The sequence below is a fragment of the Microcaecilia unicolor genome, chromosome 13 (assembly GCF_901765095.1).
Source record: "Microcaecilia unicolor chromosome 13, aMicUni1.1, whole genome shotgun sequence".
In the NCBI taxonomy this organism is placed as follows: domain Eukaryota; kingdom Metazoa; phylum Chordata; class Amphibia; order Gymnophiona; family Siphonopidae; genus Microcaecilia; species Microcaecilia unicolor.
In genome coordinates, this window is record NC_044043.1 from 49,931,932 (window position 1) to 49,948,307 (window position 16,376).

The 16,376-nt window shown below is 41.1% G+C and overlaps 1 protein-coding gene across 1 annotated transcript in view; it reads right to left on the reverse strand.

Annotated features, from left to right (window-relative positions):
* Positions 1-16,376, reverse strand: part of CLTC (clathrin heavy chain) — a 208,400-nt gene that overhangs the window by 74,800 nt on the left and 117,224 nt on the right. Inside the window, exons 12-13 of the mRNA XM_030186302.1 lie at positions 13,253-13,417; positions 12,192-12,372 (exon numbers count right to left, since the gene is read on the reverse strand). Of these exons, the coding sequence (XP_030042162.1) occupies positions 12,192-12,372; positions 13,253-13,417 (346 nt within the window). The remainder of the gene's footprint in view (positions 1-12,191; positions 12,373-13,252; positions 13,418-16,376) is intronic.

Consider the following 16,376-nt stretch of genomic DNA (forward strand, 5'->3'; position numbering starts at 1 on the left):
CCACACTCGCAATTATACATATTACTCAGCGGTCCATCATTCCTACTCTCGCATTGATCTGTGGTTGGGCCCTCCTAATTTGTTGTTAAGTACGAGGGACATACAAATTCACCCTAAAACTTGGTCTGATCATGCTCCCCTTACTTTAGAGGTAGAGCTCAGTGTATTATCCCCCCCCCCCCCCCCACAAGGCCCCAATGGCGGTTCGATGATAGACTTTTAGCCAACCCTTTAGTTATTTCCCGCTTGGAAACCAAGCTTAAGGAGTACATCGAGTTCAATGACAATGGAGAGAACAATTCTGTGATATTATGGGAGGGTCTAAAAGCAGTAATTTGTGGGAGGGTTATAGCGTTGTGGACCCATATAAGGCGACAGGCAAAAGCCCGATCCCAAGAATTGCACAGAGCTTTCTGTTCTGACCACTCCGGGTCAGCGACACTCTGACATTCTTCATACTGGGGATCGCATTCACGCCATTCAATTGAAGCTCCGAGAGTTTCAGCTAGCAGAAATAGCAGAACACCTGCAGCGGGTTAGGCAAACTCATTTTGAGCTTTAAACCATCCTGTCTCCTGGCATATAAATTAAAAAAAAATACCACACCAGCAGGTATATTTACACGGTATTGGATAATGCTGGGAAGAGATGCACACAGTTGGAAGAGATCCAGCTAGCTTTTCTAGATTTTTATAAAACACTATATTGCCCTGACATCTCCCCCACAATCTTAGAGATTCAAAAATATCTGGAGGAGATAATGCTCCCAAAAATATCTGCCTCTCAGGGGGAGGCTTTGTCGGCTCCAATAACTTTAGATGAGGTCCTATGGGCTATACAGGATTTACCTACTGGGAAGGCATTAGGGCCAGATGAGTTCAAATAAGTTTTACAAGTGTTATCGTAAACTTCTTGCCCCTTTGATAGTTTGTACCTTCAACGAATTGGAATGCCATCCAGAGTTGCCATATGTTTGGCGTTTGGCATACATTACAACCTTGTTGAAACCAGGAAAAGATCCTCAGAACTGTAGCTCCTATTGTCCGATCTCACTGTTGAGCTCAGACTACAAATTATGAAAATCCTGGCTAAAAGGCTCCAGAGGGTGATGCCACATTTGGTCCATACCGACCAGGCTGGTTTTCTTACAGGACGCCAAACATTTGATAATTTTTCAAGAGGTGAATGAAACGAAACAACCTACATTGATTCTTTCCCTAGACACTGAGGAAGAGTTTGATCGAGTGCATTGGCCTTTCATGTTTTCTGTACTGCAGCATATGGGTTTTGCTGGGCGCATTGTCTCCTGGCTCAGACTACTCTATACTTTCCCGATGGCCTCTCTACAGATTAATGGCTCTTATTCTGCTCCATTGTGTACAGACCGAGGAACGTGGCAGGGATGTGCGCTGTCCCCTTTACTGTTTGCATTAACCATTGAGCCCTTGGCTCAAGACACTTCAAACACACCCAGATATACATGGTCTAACAATGGGTGCAAGGGTACACAAAATGTTATTCGCTGATGATATTCTATTAACTTTGACAGAGCCTATGTGCTCGCTGAAGTCAGCGGTGCAGTCCCTTCAAGGTTATGGGAGAGTTCCAGGTTTCCAGATTACTATGGCTAAATCTGAGGCCCTGGGCCTTCATGTGCCAACAGCCAAGATAAATTCTTTGCAACAATTATACCCTTTTCAATGGAGAACTAAGTCACTTTGCTATCTCGGTATTAATCTTACACCCTCTCTGCACACCCTTTATAAAGCTAATTTTCCCCCAAAGATAAAAGAATTGTTTCTGGAATTAGATAAATGAGAAGGTTTAGAACTTTCATGGTTGGGCAGTGTCGGTGATGGTTCTGCCGAAGCTGTTATAATTTTAGTGTTGCCACTGTCACTACCCAAACATTTTTTTCGCCAACTTAATCATAAGGTTTTTGCATATATATTTGGAGGCATAGACTGCCACGAGTGCAAGCGGAGGTTTTACATCAGCTCAAGCAACGGGGAGGTATGGGGGTCCCCAATATTCTTTTATATTTCCAACAGCGCAGTTATGTTTGCTGGCAGAATGGGTCTCTAGATGCACCAAATCGTGGGTCCAAATTGAAAGACACTGGTTAGGCAAACATCAGCTGGGATCTACATTGTGGTTGCCCCGCCACCAAATCCTTACATATATCAAGAAGGTCCCTCTTGCTGTACGATTTCCTCTACAAACCTGGTATAACGTGCGCCAGGGACTTTTCCCTAATAGGACATACTTCAGACAGACGGCCATGCGGGTTGCCCCGGGTTTTCCCCTTGGGACAGAGGAAGCAATTTATAAAATCTGGGAACGGAAGGGACTCGCAGTTGGGGCAGATTTGGGAAGAGGGGAAAGTGGTATCATTTGCTGATCTCGAGGAAGATTACGATTTACCAGTCCATCATATGTTTTGCTATAGACAGATACGGGACTATGTATACCGTAGAACTAAAGAGAAATTAGCCCTGGATGAAACAATAATGGAAGTTGCGCTTCAGGGTGGGAACTCCAAGGGTTGTACTTCACGGCTATATGCTGCTTTGTTAGCCCGTCATGCCCCTATATTGAGGTACACTCAAGAGATGGGAGCAAGATCTATGTACTAATTATGAATTACAAAGCTGAGAGAAGGCTTTTGGTTATAAGCTGAAGGTCTCTGTTTCTAGCTCACTGATAGAAAATGGATATAAAATGCTTTATTGTTGGTACTTCACCCCACATAGAATAGCAAAAATGTATAAAAAAAGGAACGGGTCATTGCTGGAGGGGGTGCTCTGAGAAGGGAGATATTTGGTGGTCTTTCCCCAAGATAAAGCCTTATTGGACTGCAGTACTTCACTTGCTCACTCAAATTACGGGACTGCAATATCCATTGTCAGTGGAATCGTGTCTTCTACATTTTCGCCCGCTGGGGATCCAGTTGGCGGTGCACCCTAGCATCTGTACTGTTTGTAGCAGGAAAAATTACTTTGGCGGCAGCCTGGAAAAACCCACTACCGCCTCCAGTGCTGAAGGTAGTTCAAAAAATGGACTTTCATGTCTAAATTGACAGCAATTTGAGCAGGACAAATTATACAATTCTATAAACAATGGGATAAATATGTTGCATGGAGATCCTGTTCAGGGATAGACTTTGATGCCCCAAGATTGATTGTACCACCTAGTTGATTGTTTAAAGACGCTGTAAGCTTTACATCTACAGTAGATCGACCATCTAATAGAGTAAAGGTTATGAGATTGAGAAAGGGAGGGGTACGGGGAGGGAGGGTCGAGGTTGGCTATACTGTAATTGTTATTAGCATGTTTTCTAGCTATCTTTGATTGTTGGTACAGTTCAAAAAAACTTTCTATAAAAATATATTTAAAAAATAAACATAGAAACATAACAGCAGATAAAGGCCAAATGGCCCATCCAGTCTGCCCTTCCTCAGTAAGCACTAACGCCTCCTTTTCCTAAGGGATCCCACATGCCTGTCCCACACTTTCTTAAATTAGGACACAGTCCTTGTCTCCACGACCTCCACCAGGAGGCCATACCATGCATCCACCACCCTTTCTGTGAAAGAGTATTTTCTCAGATTCCTCCTAAGCCTATTTCCTCTTAACTTCATCCTATGCCCTTTCATTCCAGAGTTTTCCTTCATTTGAAAACGGCTCACCCCCTGTACATTTACGCACCGAGGTATTTAAATGTCTATCATATTCCCTTCTCTCCTGTCTCTTCCAGTGTATACATGTTGAGGTTCATAAGCCTGTTTCAATTTGTTTTATAACCAAGACAGCTTACTGATTTTGTAACCGCCCTCTGGACCGACTCCATTCTGTTTATATCTTTCTGTAGGTGCGGTTTCCAGAATTGAACACCAATTGCAAGCTCCATTTACCACTACCCTCTATCTCCTTCCATTTAACCAGTTTTTAACCCAGTCACTTTAGGTCACATATCAAGGCACTCAGTTTATTCATCAGTCGCCTGTGCGGAACAGTGTCAAAGGCTTTGCTAAAATCCAAGTACACCATGTCTAGTATTCCTCCCACATCTGTTTGGTCACCCAGTCAAAGAAATTAATCAGATTTGTCTGACATGTTTAATATAAAGCTGTCTGGTTTTACAGATCAGTCAGCTTTATATATATAATTTATTCCCTTATTTATGATCTAGTAGGGCAATTAGCTAGCTTGTGTCTTCTTGGTCTTCTCACAGACCATAGACAGGTTTGCTTAGCCCTAGTAATGGGCCATAAACTTTAACAAGTGCCTGTTTGCTTCAAGCAGGCTCTAAACATAACACAGGGACATTTTCAGTGAAGGACAAGTAGGAGTGATAAGAATTCGAGGGAAAGAGGTTACAAACGGCAAAAAAAATACCAAAGAAACAGAATTATGTGAAGGTGACCTTAGAGGTCAGAATTCAAGAATACCAGATAAGAGAGAAAATATAAGGCATTAAGTGAATGGAGAAAATTAAGCGTCAGTATTCTGCCTAAGCACATCTTGTACTAAGTCTGATTCTGATAGCTTTGAGAGAGAGATTTTATTTTCCTTATACTGAAATTTGGACTGATATAAAGAATTCCATTTTCTGTAACACTGGGATAAAGAATTTTTATTGTAACCATTTACTCTAATAAATTTTAGTATTATAAAATAGAAAACCTGAACTCTAAAGTGGTTTTCCTTTGCCAGAAGGGCCTACTTTCTTTCAGTCTCTTCTGTTCAGCTCCCCCCCCCCCTTTTTTTTTTTAAGAGGAAAGAAGGGAGTGCCCTATACAGACGTGACCTGCCTCTAGTGAAGCCATGCTGCCTTGGGCCCTGCAGTGCATTCAAACTGAGGAACTTTGTCAAACTGAGTGGGAAAAGGGTCTTATCAAGGGGGGTGCAACACCCTTAAAAATTCTTGAGCTACACCCTCTTCTAAAGATCACTTGTGAGGTTGAGAATGTCTGTCCACCAGTTTTTTCCTACCAGATATGTGGCTCTTAGGGACACTTCCTGAGAAATGTTTATTTCTACATTCTGACCCAATTCCTGAGACATGAGGTAGGAGACCCTGCCCCCTTTCTGCTCGATTTTGTAATACATTGCCACCTAGTTGCCTGTCTGAATTATTCTGATCTGGCTGGATAACCAATCTCCAAACGCTTTAGAACATTCCAGGTTGTTCTTAGCTCTAGGAGGTATATCTGAAGCTTTTTCTGAGCAGACCAGAGACCATGAGAATGGAGCCCATTTACAGTACACAAATTCCCCAGCTTCAATTAGATACATCTATTTTGAGAACCTTTTAAATCTGAGGAATTTGGAAAAATTCACCAGATTTAACTGAACCATCCACAAGTCTCTGAACACCTTCAAAGTCAAAGAGGTGTGACAAACGACTCCTTGAACACAACTCATGGCCTGAGTCCACTGGGTCAACAGGGTCCACCGAGCTTGCCTCAAACTGAGGTATGTGAAAGGACTCCGCAGTTCATGTGGCCTAATATCATTTGACTAGCTGACACCTGATTTGTACACCTCAGACTCATCTGTAATAAAAACATGTTTCTGTGGGAGAAGTATGGACACCAGAATAGCGTCTAGCAGGGCTCCTATGAATTGGAATCTTTGTGAGCTTCTGAGTTGGGATAGTTCAACAAACCCTAGTGGCTCGGGCATCTGAATAGTCACACAGATTTCTGTGCTCCTTCCTCTGATGTGCTCTTAACCAGCAAATCATCCAAGTAGGAAAACATATATACTCCTACTCTGTATATATAAAGCCTATGATGAATCTTACACATCCAACTCACAGGACGTGTCTATGTGGCTATAAGCATCTTTTTAGTCCAGTGATCATAATCTGTAGCTCTCTTTCCCATGGTGGAGTGGACTGTACCACACTACACTGGCTTGCAAGAGAGAAGAGTTCCTTTGCAAGGAATTCCTGATGCAAAGTTTAATATTTGGATGCTCAGTGTGCAATTTGGAAGAATGGTCTCCCAGACTATTCTGAGAACCCACTGGTATGAGGTAATAAGAGGCCAGCTTCCTGCAAAGGCTTCAGCCTCCCTCATACTGTAAGGTCATCTGGGGCGGTTGCAAAGGTTTGAATTATGCTCAGCTGGAGACAATCAAAATCTCATGCCTGGTTTTGACTGATGCTGGCTGGAATTATTGGGTCCCCAGAGGTCTCTCAACTCTGAATTAGACTGCTATCTTGACTGGGAGGAACAGGAGGGTGGAGGATGCCTATGCCTTTGAAGTAGTAGGATCTTACTTGCGTTTTGCTGTAAAACCTTAGAAGAAGCTGGATCAGAAGTGGGCCTGAAGAAAGTTTAAGAGTTAATCTGCAGGCCTTGAACTGCTGTTGAATCTTCTGAATCCTTTAAAGGGGAATGAAAATATTACCCAAACTGAGTCAAACCAGGCTACTAAATACATCAGATTTTGCAAGGGAGAAAGATAGCTTTTCTGGAAATTTAGCACTCAACTGACACAATAGCTGTGCCACCCAGGCAGTAAACTACTGATCTGACTTAATCCACCACTATCTGGACTCATAATTCCACTTCTTGAAGTTTCAAAGCTACCATTGCCATGACTTTGGAAAATGTTCTTGGGTCTGTAGCCAAACTGAAAGGAAGAACTTGAAATTGATAATGGTGGCCCAAATCTGTGAAGTATAGAAACCTTTGATGAGGTTGTCATATTGGAATCAAGGTAAGCTTCTCTGAAATTTGAGAATAACTACCATAGCAAACTGCAGCTATGATTAACTGCAGTGATTCCATTCAAAAGTGGGGCACTTTTAGAGCCCTATTTTACACTATTCAAATCTGTCATATCCTCAACCTCTCTCTCTCTCCACTGCAACTGTCCCGGACACCTTCAAGCATGCTGTGGTCACACCACTCCTCAAAAAACCATCACTTGACCCTACCTGTCCCTCCAACTACCGTCCCATTTCCCTCCTACCCTTCCTCTCCAAGATACTTGAACGCGCCATTCACAGCCGCTGCATTGATTTTCTCTCCACTCATGCCATCCTCGATCCGCTCCAATCCGGCTTTCGCCCCCTACACTCGACAGAAACGGCACTAAGGTCTGCAATGACCTGTTCCTCGCCAAATCCTCATCCTGGGATCTCACCGATTGATATGTTTAAAAGGTATCTTCTGGAAAACTTGAAAATTCCCCAAGAAGCATTTCCCCCTATATCCAAGATTTACTATTTGCCTAAAAGCCCAGTGACTGCGGGAGGTAATGGAGGAGGTCCAGACTTGAATATTGATGTGAATAATATCTCAGACATTTTAGAACAATCACTAGAAAATTGTTTAGAGGGCGCTACTCTTTTGGTGATATTTGTTTTTGAACAGGACCTCAATACAATTTTAAGACTATACTTTAAACAATCAAAAATTCCTTTTGGAGGAAATAGGATCTGGATATATCCAGATGTCACACAGTCCACTCAAGAGAGGAGGAAAAATTTTTTGATTATGAAAAAGGAGGTTCTGGACTTGGGGGGCACTTTCTTCTTAGCCTATCCGTGTAAATGTTTGATAAGATATTTGGATGTAAAGTACATATTTTATTCACCTGAACAGTTAAGGGCATTTTTGGATTTGAAAAAGTTGTAATTTTGTTGGGTTAAAGATTGATAATATTGGGGAGGGTAATCACATGTAAGCCTTTTGTTGAATTGTTTAGACTATACCTAAATGACTCCTTTTAATCCTGCTGCGTCCCCTCAACATTAGTTGTCTAAGGAAGCTGATCTTTTTTCCTTGTATATGTCAAATATCATTTTGTCTTTCTTTACCTTAAGCTGTGTTTTCTTTCACAAGTGTTTAACTTGTAATAAAATGTTAAATTCAAATAAAAAAAAAAAATAAATAAATAAATAAATGTACAGCGCTGCGTAACCCTAGTAGCGCTCTAGAAATGTTAAGTAGTAGTAGTAGTAATGTTGGGGAAAAACAAGGATCCTTCCTTGGCGCCATTAAGTAAATCAAATATCAGCCTGTGCCCCATTGATATCTGAGAACAGGCACCACTGCTTCGAGCTCTAATAAGGAGAAAAGGGTATTTTGAATCACCAGAATCTTGGCAAAAGCCTAATATGCAGCAGCAAAAAAAAAAAAAAAGTTAGGAGAATGCTAGCTTGTAACCAAACCAGATATAAAATCCAGGACCAACTGGTCGGACGTAATTTGAACTAAACTCTCTGAAAGGTTTGGACAGGTGACACCCAGGCTTTCCGGTGAGGAGCAGGCCCACCTTGCATCATTGTGCAGTCCTAAAGGTAGCTGAACCCCTTAGAAGTAAACCTGAACTTTTGTCGATACAAAAGGAATACCACCTTGACTGAAATCTGGAATGGTGAATGGAGCTCGATCTACCCAGCCTGTACTGTTCTACAGTTCTGAAATTTCATCTGTCTGGGAACTGAGCATGAAGACCTACGTTTGTCCTACAGCAAGCACCGAGGCCTAGGATCACCTAGATACTTTACAAGCTTTTACAGGTCCTCTCCAAAGAGAAGCTTTCCCAAAAGCTGAGATGAGACTCAAGCCAAATCAGACCATCTGCGAAGCTACAGTAACCTCCTTACAGAAACATAGACCACCATGAACCTGGTTAATCTCTGATAAGGAAACTTTGCTAAAAAAAATTGTCAAAAACATAAACATAGAAGCTAAAGAAATACTAAGTATCAAATGTCTCATAGTATTTAATCAGGAGGAAAGAGTCCTCAGTTCTGACCGTGGAAGTAATGAACAATCTGCACGTTTGTCAGGCTCATCATAGGTCATAAAAACCTCTGATTTTTTAATCATGTATGTGCACTTCAAACATCAAAAACCATCTCGAATTTTTCAGAATATAATCTTTGAAAATAACAAGAACTTAAAAAAACAAACCCCAGCAGAAGAGCTCTGTTTCACTTATAATAAAGCTTCATCAGGGAACTAAGTGCCAATCTTCAATAACTGTCGACATATCTTTCAGACAAATTTTTCCAGTCTTAAATCAAGGTGGTTTACGACCCATGATAAAAACGAAGTCCGACAAACAGTGTGCAGATAGATTGCTCATTACTACCACATCAGGACTGTTGGTGTTTTTCCTCCTGATTAAATATTAGACATTTGATACTTGATTTAATATTTCTTTAGCTTCTATGTCTTGTTTACAAACTCTGATAAGACCAGGTCAGCTGCCAGTTTTGGAAGCGGCGGAATCAGGTTCAACAACTAGCTGTGTAGGAGGTGTGGGAAGCAAACGGCTCCTTCAAGCGTAAGCAACATTTTTTGGCTGGCTTGGGATAGCTATATCTAACATATTTATTTATTGCATTTGTATCCCACATTTTCCCACCTATTTGCAGGCTCAATGTGGCTTACAATGAGTCGTTATTGGTATGATACCAAGGGTCAGAAATCTTCTTTTGAATACCCTAGAGTTTAATCATATGAGAAGCACTGGTATATAGTTTTACAGCTATGTTAGCTCTGTCACTCTGAGTTACCAACGGCCATAAGAACCAAGGCTCTCAGTGATTGAATTTTTGCTTTGCAATGGGGATGGGGAGAAGGCATGCTAAAATCTTGTGAAGTCTGTTTCAATTGTAGGTTGCCATTCATCTTGCTTGTGTCTCGTGTTTTCCATGTGTAGTTATTTGACCTGTATAGTGTATTATATATGTTTGTTGGCTTACCAATACATTTTTTCTTAAGTTTCAAACAAAGCCCTGCTTTCAGATGAGCTGCATCTAGAGGATCACTTAAACCCTTCTGAACCCAAAGGCAAGCTCTGGGAACAGGAACTGCAGAATGCTGCCCAAAGACCAAAAGCCACTACTTCAAAGGCCTGTTTCAACACAGATTCCAGTTTCCTATCCCTTCTTTGACTGGATGGTGGTCTTCAAAACACCAAGCACTTTCAATATTAATACCAGCTTCTAGAGCCTCCGACTTCACATAAGTTATGGCTTGAACCATTTGATAAAAAAAACTTGAGACTTACAAATCCTCTCCAAGAGAGGGTTCCACAGGAGACCCAAACTGCTGATCTGTGGTGTCTGAGATACACAAGAGTTTATAAAGGACAGAAATATATTAGTGAGTTCCTCCTTCTGAAAGAGATTTACAACAAAAGATCTCCTCCTCCTGCCACAGGGACCTCTACATCCTCCAGATGATCAATTCCTGAAGATTCTCTAGACACCACACCAGGGATATTAGGGCCCTTCCGATACAAAAATCAACAGAATCCCAGATGACTAGCATTTCAAGTCACAGTCTTCTGGGGTCACTAAGCTCCTCTAAACCACTACCCTTTGAATGCTGCTGCAGCAGTTGCTGACTTTTGAGCAAAAAAAAAAAAAAAAAAAAAAAGTGGATCAGAACAAATTCAGTAGAAAATGGATCCCCCTCCAGGAATCTGATTTCCCAGACTTCCAGAGCACCTCCCAGTGCCTTATACGGGCTGAGTAAAGGTTCCCCTCCCATTTCTGCCTAAAACTCAACCTGACAGAGAAGCAACTGCATCAGAAGTGGCTGTTCCCATGTCTTTGGGCAAAGAAATGCAACTAAGAGAGAAAATGGTGTCGCAGTGGCCACTGCTGAAAACCAAGAGTCTGAAGCTGTCAACTCCCTACCGATGTATCTTCTCTCTCTCAGGCTGAGATACCAACAGTACAGAAAGAGGTGGATTGCTCCAATGCGCTCCAGAGGACTGTGTTAAGTCAGTGGTGTATACGTCAGCAGCTTTCATCAGCAAAAATCACCAGCAGCCTGAGGAACTACTCCTAGTCACGATTGATAATGGAATACAATCGCATCACCCTCCACAGAGAAATACTGCTCCTAGACCAAATGTCCTCAGTGCTCTACCACCTCTGCTGCCTTTATTTTACATTTTTTTTTTTTTATTAAACAAGATTCCAGGATGAAAGGGGTGGGGGTGGTGGGGGGAGAAGACAGGAAGACAAACCCTTGAGGTTCAAAGGGAAGGGAGAAAAACACCCAAACTTTCAGCTGAAAAAAATTTCCCCCCAAGCTGTGTTATTCAACAGGCAACTAGCTAGGAGCAGAACTTTCCAGAGCAGTCCAAAAGTCCTGCATGGTATGTTCAACCATCTACCGGGGAACATATTACGGATGGGCTGAAACTGCATGGTGCCCTTTGTAGGGTGCAGCTCAAATCTGATTTGCAGTCTCATCTGCTGGTTGGAAGAATTAAGCCATTGGTTCTGGACTGGTCTGGAAGGGACAATAAAAAAAAAAAAGAAAATTCCCTGGAACCCTTCAAATTTTACAATTTTGCAGTATTTATCATCCAAAATATAATTTTATGTTATTTTTCTTAAAGCCAGACAGTGAACGAGAGAGAGTCCAAAAGTACACAGAATAAAGCAGCACAAAAAAGCACAAATGGGCCTCCAGAACTCGAACGGTACCATTGTTCCAGTTCTGGAGGCCCTTTTGTGCTATTTTTCTTAAAGCATCAGAGCTTCAGCAGAGTACCTAAATTATCCCTTGCTAGTACAAATGAAATAATTTGTATAAAATAGGGTCAACCTGTGCACACTTGAAAACTGTTGTGGCTGACTGAGCAGCACTTCTTCCCAATTAGTATCAAGGTGCTGAATATTCTCAAATGTGCTATGCCATGTCCGTCTCTCTTCCCACTTGTTGGTGTCCACTGCTTTGTGAATTTGGAGTCAATTATGCAGTTTTGGAATATGTCCAGCCAGTGGCAAGATTAATTTTTATTCACTTTTTTTTTAATAGACATCTAAAGCTGAACGAAATTCTTAATACAATCTGCTTCTGTTATGATGAATTACTTTATTAGCTTTCAATTACTAAATATCAACATTAAAAAAAACTATAAAATCTGCCACGGTCATATTTAAGGCTGCATAATTATTAAACTCCAAAATTGCAAAGCAATGGTCAACAGGTGGTACAAGAAAGAAGGAGCCAAAGAAGAGATGGCATAGCACATTCAAAAGGATCCTCAGCACCTTGGCACCAGTTTGAATGGCATGACTGTTGGGGCCGACTGCATAAACTGGAGAACGCTTGCTGCCTAATGTGCCCAAGTTGGCACCAAAGTCTAGATAAGTCAGTCTACCACTTTCTATAAATATAAATGGGCAATCTTACCTTCAAAACTCTTGAAAGATTCAAAGAGCTCAATAAGCGATACTGTCGACAGCTGCTCATGGTATTTTGAAGCCACTTGAACACAAATTTGCAGATTCTGGCGGATGTTTGCTGAAAGCATAGCACGCAAACACTCCAGAGAATCTTCGACTGACAGCGAGCCAAAGTAATTCACTAGCCACTGGGAAAGGAAGAAATAAATTTTACACTTAATTCTAAAGAGACCCACTAAAATGCATTACAATTTTAATAATGCCCTTGTTTTACATATTTAAAAAAATTATAGTTTTCATTGCATACTGAGAGCTTGGTTCAGCTCTCAGATCAAGTCTGCCCAAGTTAACTAGGGATGGGGATGCTGTGAAAGCAGTGTTCACTACCTAAACAGAGGGATGGGAAGAGTCTGAAGAGAGTGCCAGTCATGCACTGACACTTAGTAGTTGAATGTAGAACTTATAACTGATTCCAGGAGGAGTCCTGGAACATGGTAAGGACTGATACCATAACTAGGTTGAAGTTAGAAAAGGGGATAATCCCCAGATAACTGCAAATGACTTGTGATACCACATTCCAGCCTTGTTCCAAACTGCCAGAACCAGGAAACAAAATTAGTATGTTAGTTTGAATAATAATGTATAATTTCTATTAGTGCTCGACATCATTTGGAAGACCAGATCATCAGCTTTCATAATAAAGCAAGTTTTGTATGGCAGACATGTGAAGGTGGCTTTGGCTCCAAGTGATATAGAAGCTACTTTGGACCAGGATTTGGAAAAACATCTATATTTAACACATCTCAGTTAAGTCATATATCCAAAGTCAAAGAGCAATACATCCATATACCTAATTTACCCAACATTCTGGAAATAAATGCTATTATGAGAAGTATTTTACAGTAAATACTGTTTGAGTTCAAAATTACTACTGAAGTATTTAAGAAATCAGGTGTCATGGTAAGATATTAAGCAACTCAACTGCTTCACACTTAAATTAACTACTAAAAAAAAAATGTCAGAAATGATGCATGAACATAGTTGCTGTACAGCATTCTCCTTATATACCTCAGGGTTTAGGAGGTGTGTGTGAACCACAGCCCGCTTAATATCATAGAGATCGGTAAAATGTTCCAGAGCACGCTGCAGCAGTCCTGCCTTCTCACACAACTGAGCAATGTGTGCACGGTCATAATGAGTGAACATCTGGTTTCCCAAAATAGCATCCGCCACCTGAAAATTATATAATCCTGTTAGCATGTAAATACATATCATCTCTGGCTAACCTGCATTTGTTCTATGTTTAAATTTGTTTATTAATTTTACAAGTTAAAACAACATTAAAGGGGAAATGGAAAGAAAAATGGGACTTGATATACTACCTTTCTGAGGTTTTTGCAACTACATTCAAAGCGGTTTACATATATTCAGGTACTTATTTTGTACCAGGGGCAATGGAAGGTTAAGTGACTTGCCCAGAGTCACAAGGAGCTACAGTGGGAATTGAACTCAGTTCCCCAGGATCAAAGTCCACTGCACTAACCACTAGGCTACTCCTCCACTCATAACTCAGATCGAGGCACAACAATCAGCACCTAAGCAAAAAACAGAAAGGCTTTGTTTCTTATAGCCCCCCCCTCCGAAAACAAGGAGCACCACTCAGTATCCACCCCAACCCTCCACCCAGCCAACCCTCCCCAAACAAAACACAGAGTGAGTGGATGTCGCCATCCATACCTTGCCCAAAAGATCAAAAAAAGTATTCAGTATCAGGCTCTGGGCTTTAGGTAAATGTGAATGTATATAAAGATCCCAAATGGACAAAAGTTGTTTTATGTTTAAGAGACAAATCCCACCTTTGGTTATCCAGCAACATAATATGGTGGAGCATACTATGCCATCCCCAAAAATAAGGTGAATCAGAAACAGTCCAGACCAAAGATAGACTTTTTACTCATTAGGGCCACTTTGCGTATAAGCATATGGCCACTCCCGCTCTGCAACAAACACAGTACTCATGTTTGTCTAACAAAAGGCAGACAGCTGAGTGGTGCAGCCGACCCTAAAAGGTGTTCTAAATAGCAAACAACCTGTGTCCAAAAAAAAAAAAAAAAAAAAGACTTCCCAGAAGGCATGAAAAAATAAATTAGGCTGTTGAGTGCATTTCTAACAAAGAAAAGAGTCAACTCCCCCCATATTAAATAGCTCTGTTTGAATAATATATGCACGATGTAGCACCCTAAATTGACATTCTCTTAACTCCGACACCATTATCAAATGTGGAATTTAAGCAATCTACTAAAATTTAGAGAACCAGGTGATCTATACAAATCTGCCCATTTATCTGACAATATGGAGGCATCCCTGAGAGGGAAGAATTCCAGAATTACCTTATGGAGCAATGACAGAGACAAGCGATCTATCAGGTAAAGCCAAGAGAAAGTTCAGTTTAGCTCTATGCATTCCGATCTAGAGCAGAGGAGTGTGGTAGCCGTGTTAGTCCATTCTTAAGGTTATCAATAGAAATCAAACAAAATAAAACATGGAAAAGAAAATAAGATGATACCTTTTTTATTGGACATAACTTAATACATTTCTTGATTAGCTTTCGAAGGTTGCCCTTCTTCGTCAGATCGGAAATAAGCAAATGTGCTAGCTGACAGTGTATATAAGTGAAAACATTCAAGCATTACTATGACAGTCTGACAGGGTAGGAGGATGGGGGTGGGTAGGAGGTATGCATGGGGACATCAAAGCATATCATTGATATTCTAACAGGATGGGTGTGGATAGGTGAGGGGTGGGGTGATCAACAGAGAAATACAGCTTTATGGTTTATAATGGGCTAGGAACCCCAGATCCTTGTTAAGTCCTTTCTGTTGGGTGTTAAAATATTCAATCATTCTGACTTCAAAGGTCTTACGTTCTTGTATGGTTTTAAAGTTACCTTTCAGGATTCTCACTGTGAAATCACTGGTACAGTGTCCTGGTTCTGTGAAGGGGTGGGGGCCCTACTGGCTGTATTGTTCATGTGATGTCTATGTAAATTGAATCTTGTCTGTTTCTCCAACATAGCATCCTTCGTTACATTTTTTACACTGAATGATATATACCACATTGGAAGATGAGCAAGTGAAAGATCCCTTTATGTTGAATATCTTTCCTTTGTGGATAACTGTGGGGTCCTGTGAAATATTTTGGCATAGTTTGCAACTGGATAAATTACAGGGACGTGTGCCCTTCTGTTCCTTTTCAGTCTGTGATGGAAGTTTACTTCTGATTAGCTTGTGTTTTAAGTTGGGTGGCTGTCGGAAGGCCAGTACTGGTGGGGATGGGAATATCTCTTTCAGTAATTCATCCTCCTGGAGTATAGGTTGTAGATCTCTTATGATTTTCCTCAGTTTTTCCAGCTCTGGATTGTATGTCACTACAAGGGGGAATCTCCAAGAATATTGCCTCCTCCCTCAAAACACCCAGGGAGAATCTGCTACAGTACAAGGAGAAAAAATCCACAGACAGAATCCCCCTGAAAGAGATATTCCCATCCCCACCAGTACTGGCCTTCCAACAGCCACCCAACTTAAAACACAAGCTAATCAGAAGTAAACTTCCATCACAGACTGAAAAGGAACAGATATTCAACATAAAGGGATCTTTCACTTGCTCATCTTCCAATGTGGTATATATCATTCAGTGTAAAAAATGTAACGAAGGATGCTATGTTGGAGAAACAGACAAGATTCAATTTACATAGACATCACATGAACAATACAGCCAGTAGGGCCCCCACCCCTTCACAGAACCAGGACACTGTACCAGTGATTTCACAGTGAGAATCCTGAAAGGTAACTTTAAAACCATACAAGAACGTAAGACCTTTGAAGTCAGAATGATTGAATATTTTAACACCCAACAGAAAGGACTTAACAAGGATCTGGGATTCCTAGCCCATTATAAACCATAAAGCTGTATTTCTCTGTTGATCACCCCACCCCTCACCTATCCACACCCATCCTGTTAGAATATCAATGATATGCTTTGATGTCCCCATGCATACCTCCTACCCCACCCCCATCCTCCCACCCTGTCAGACTGTCATAGTAATGCTTGAATGTTTTCACTTATATACACTGTCAGCTAGCACATTTGCTTATTTCCGATCTGACGAAGAAGGGCAACCTTTGAAAGCTAA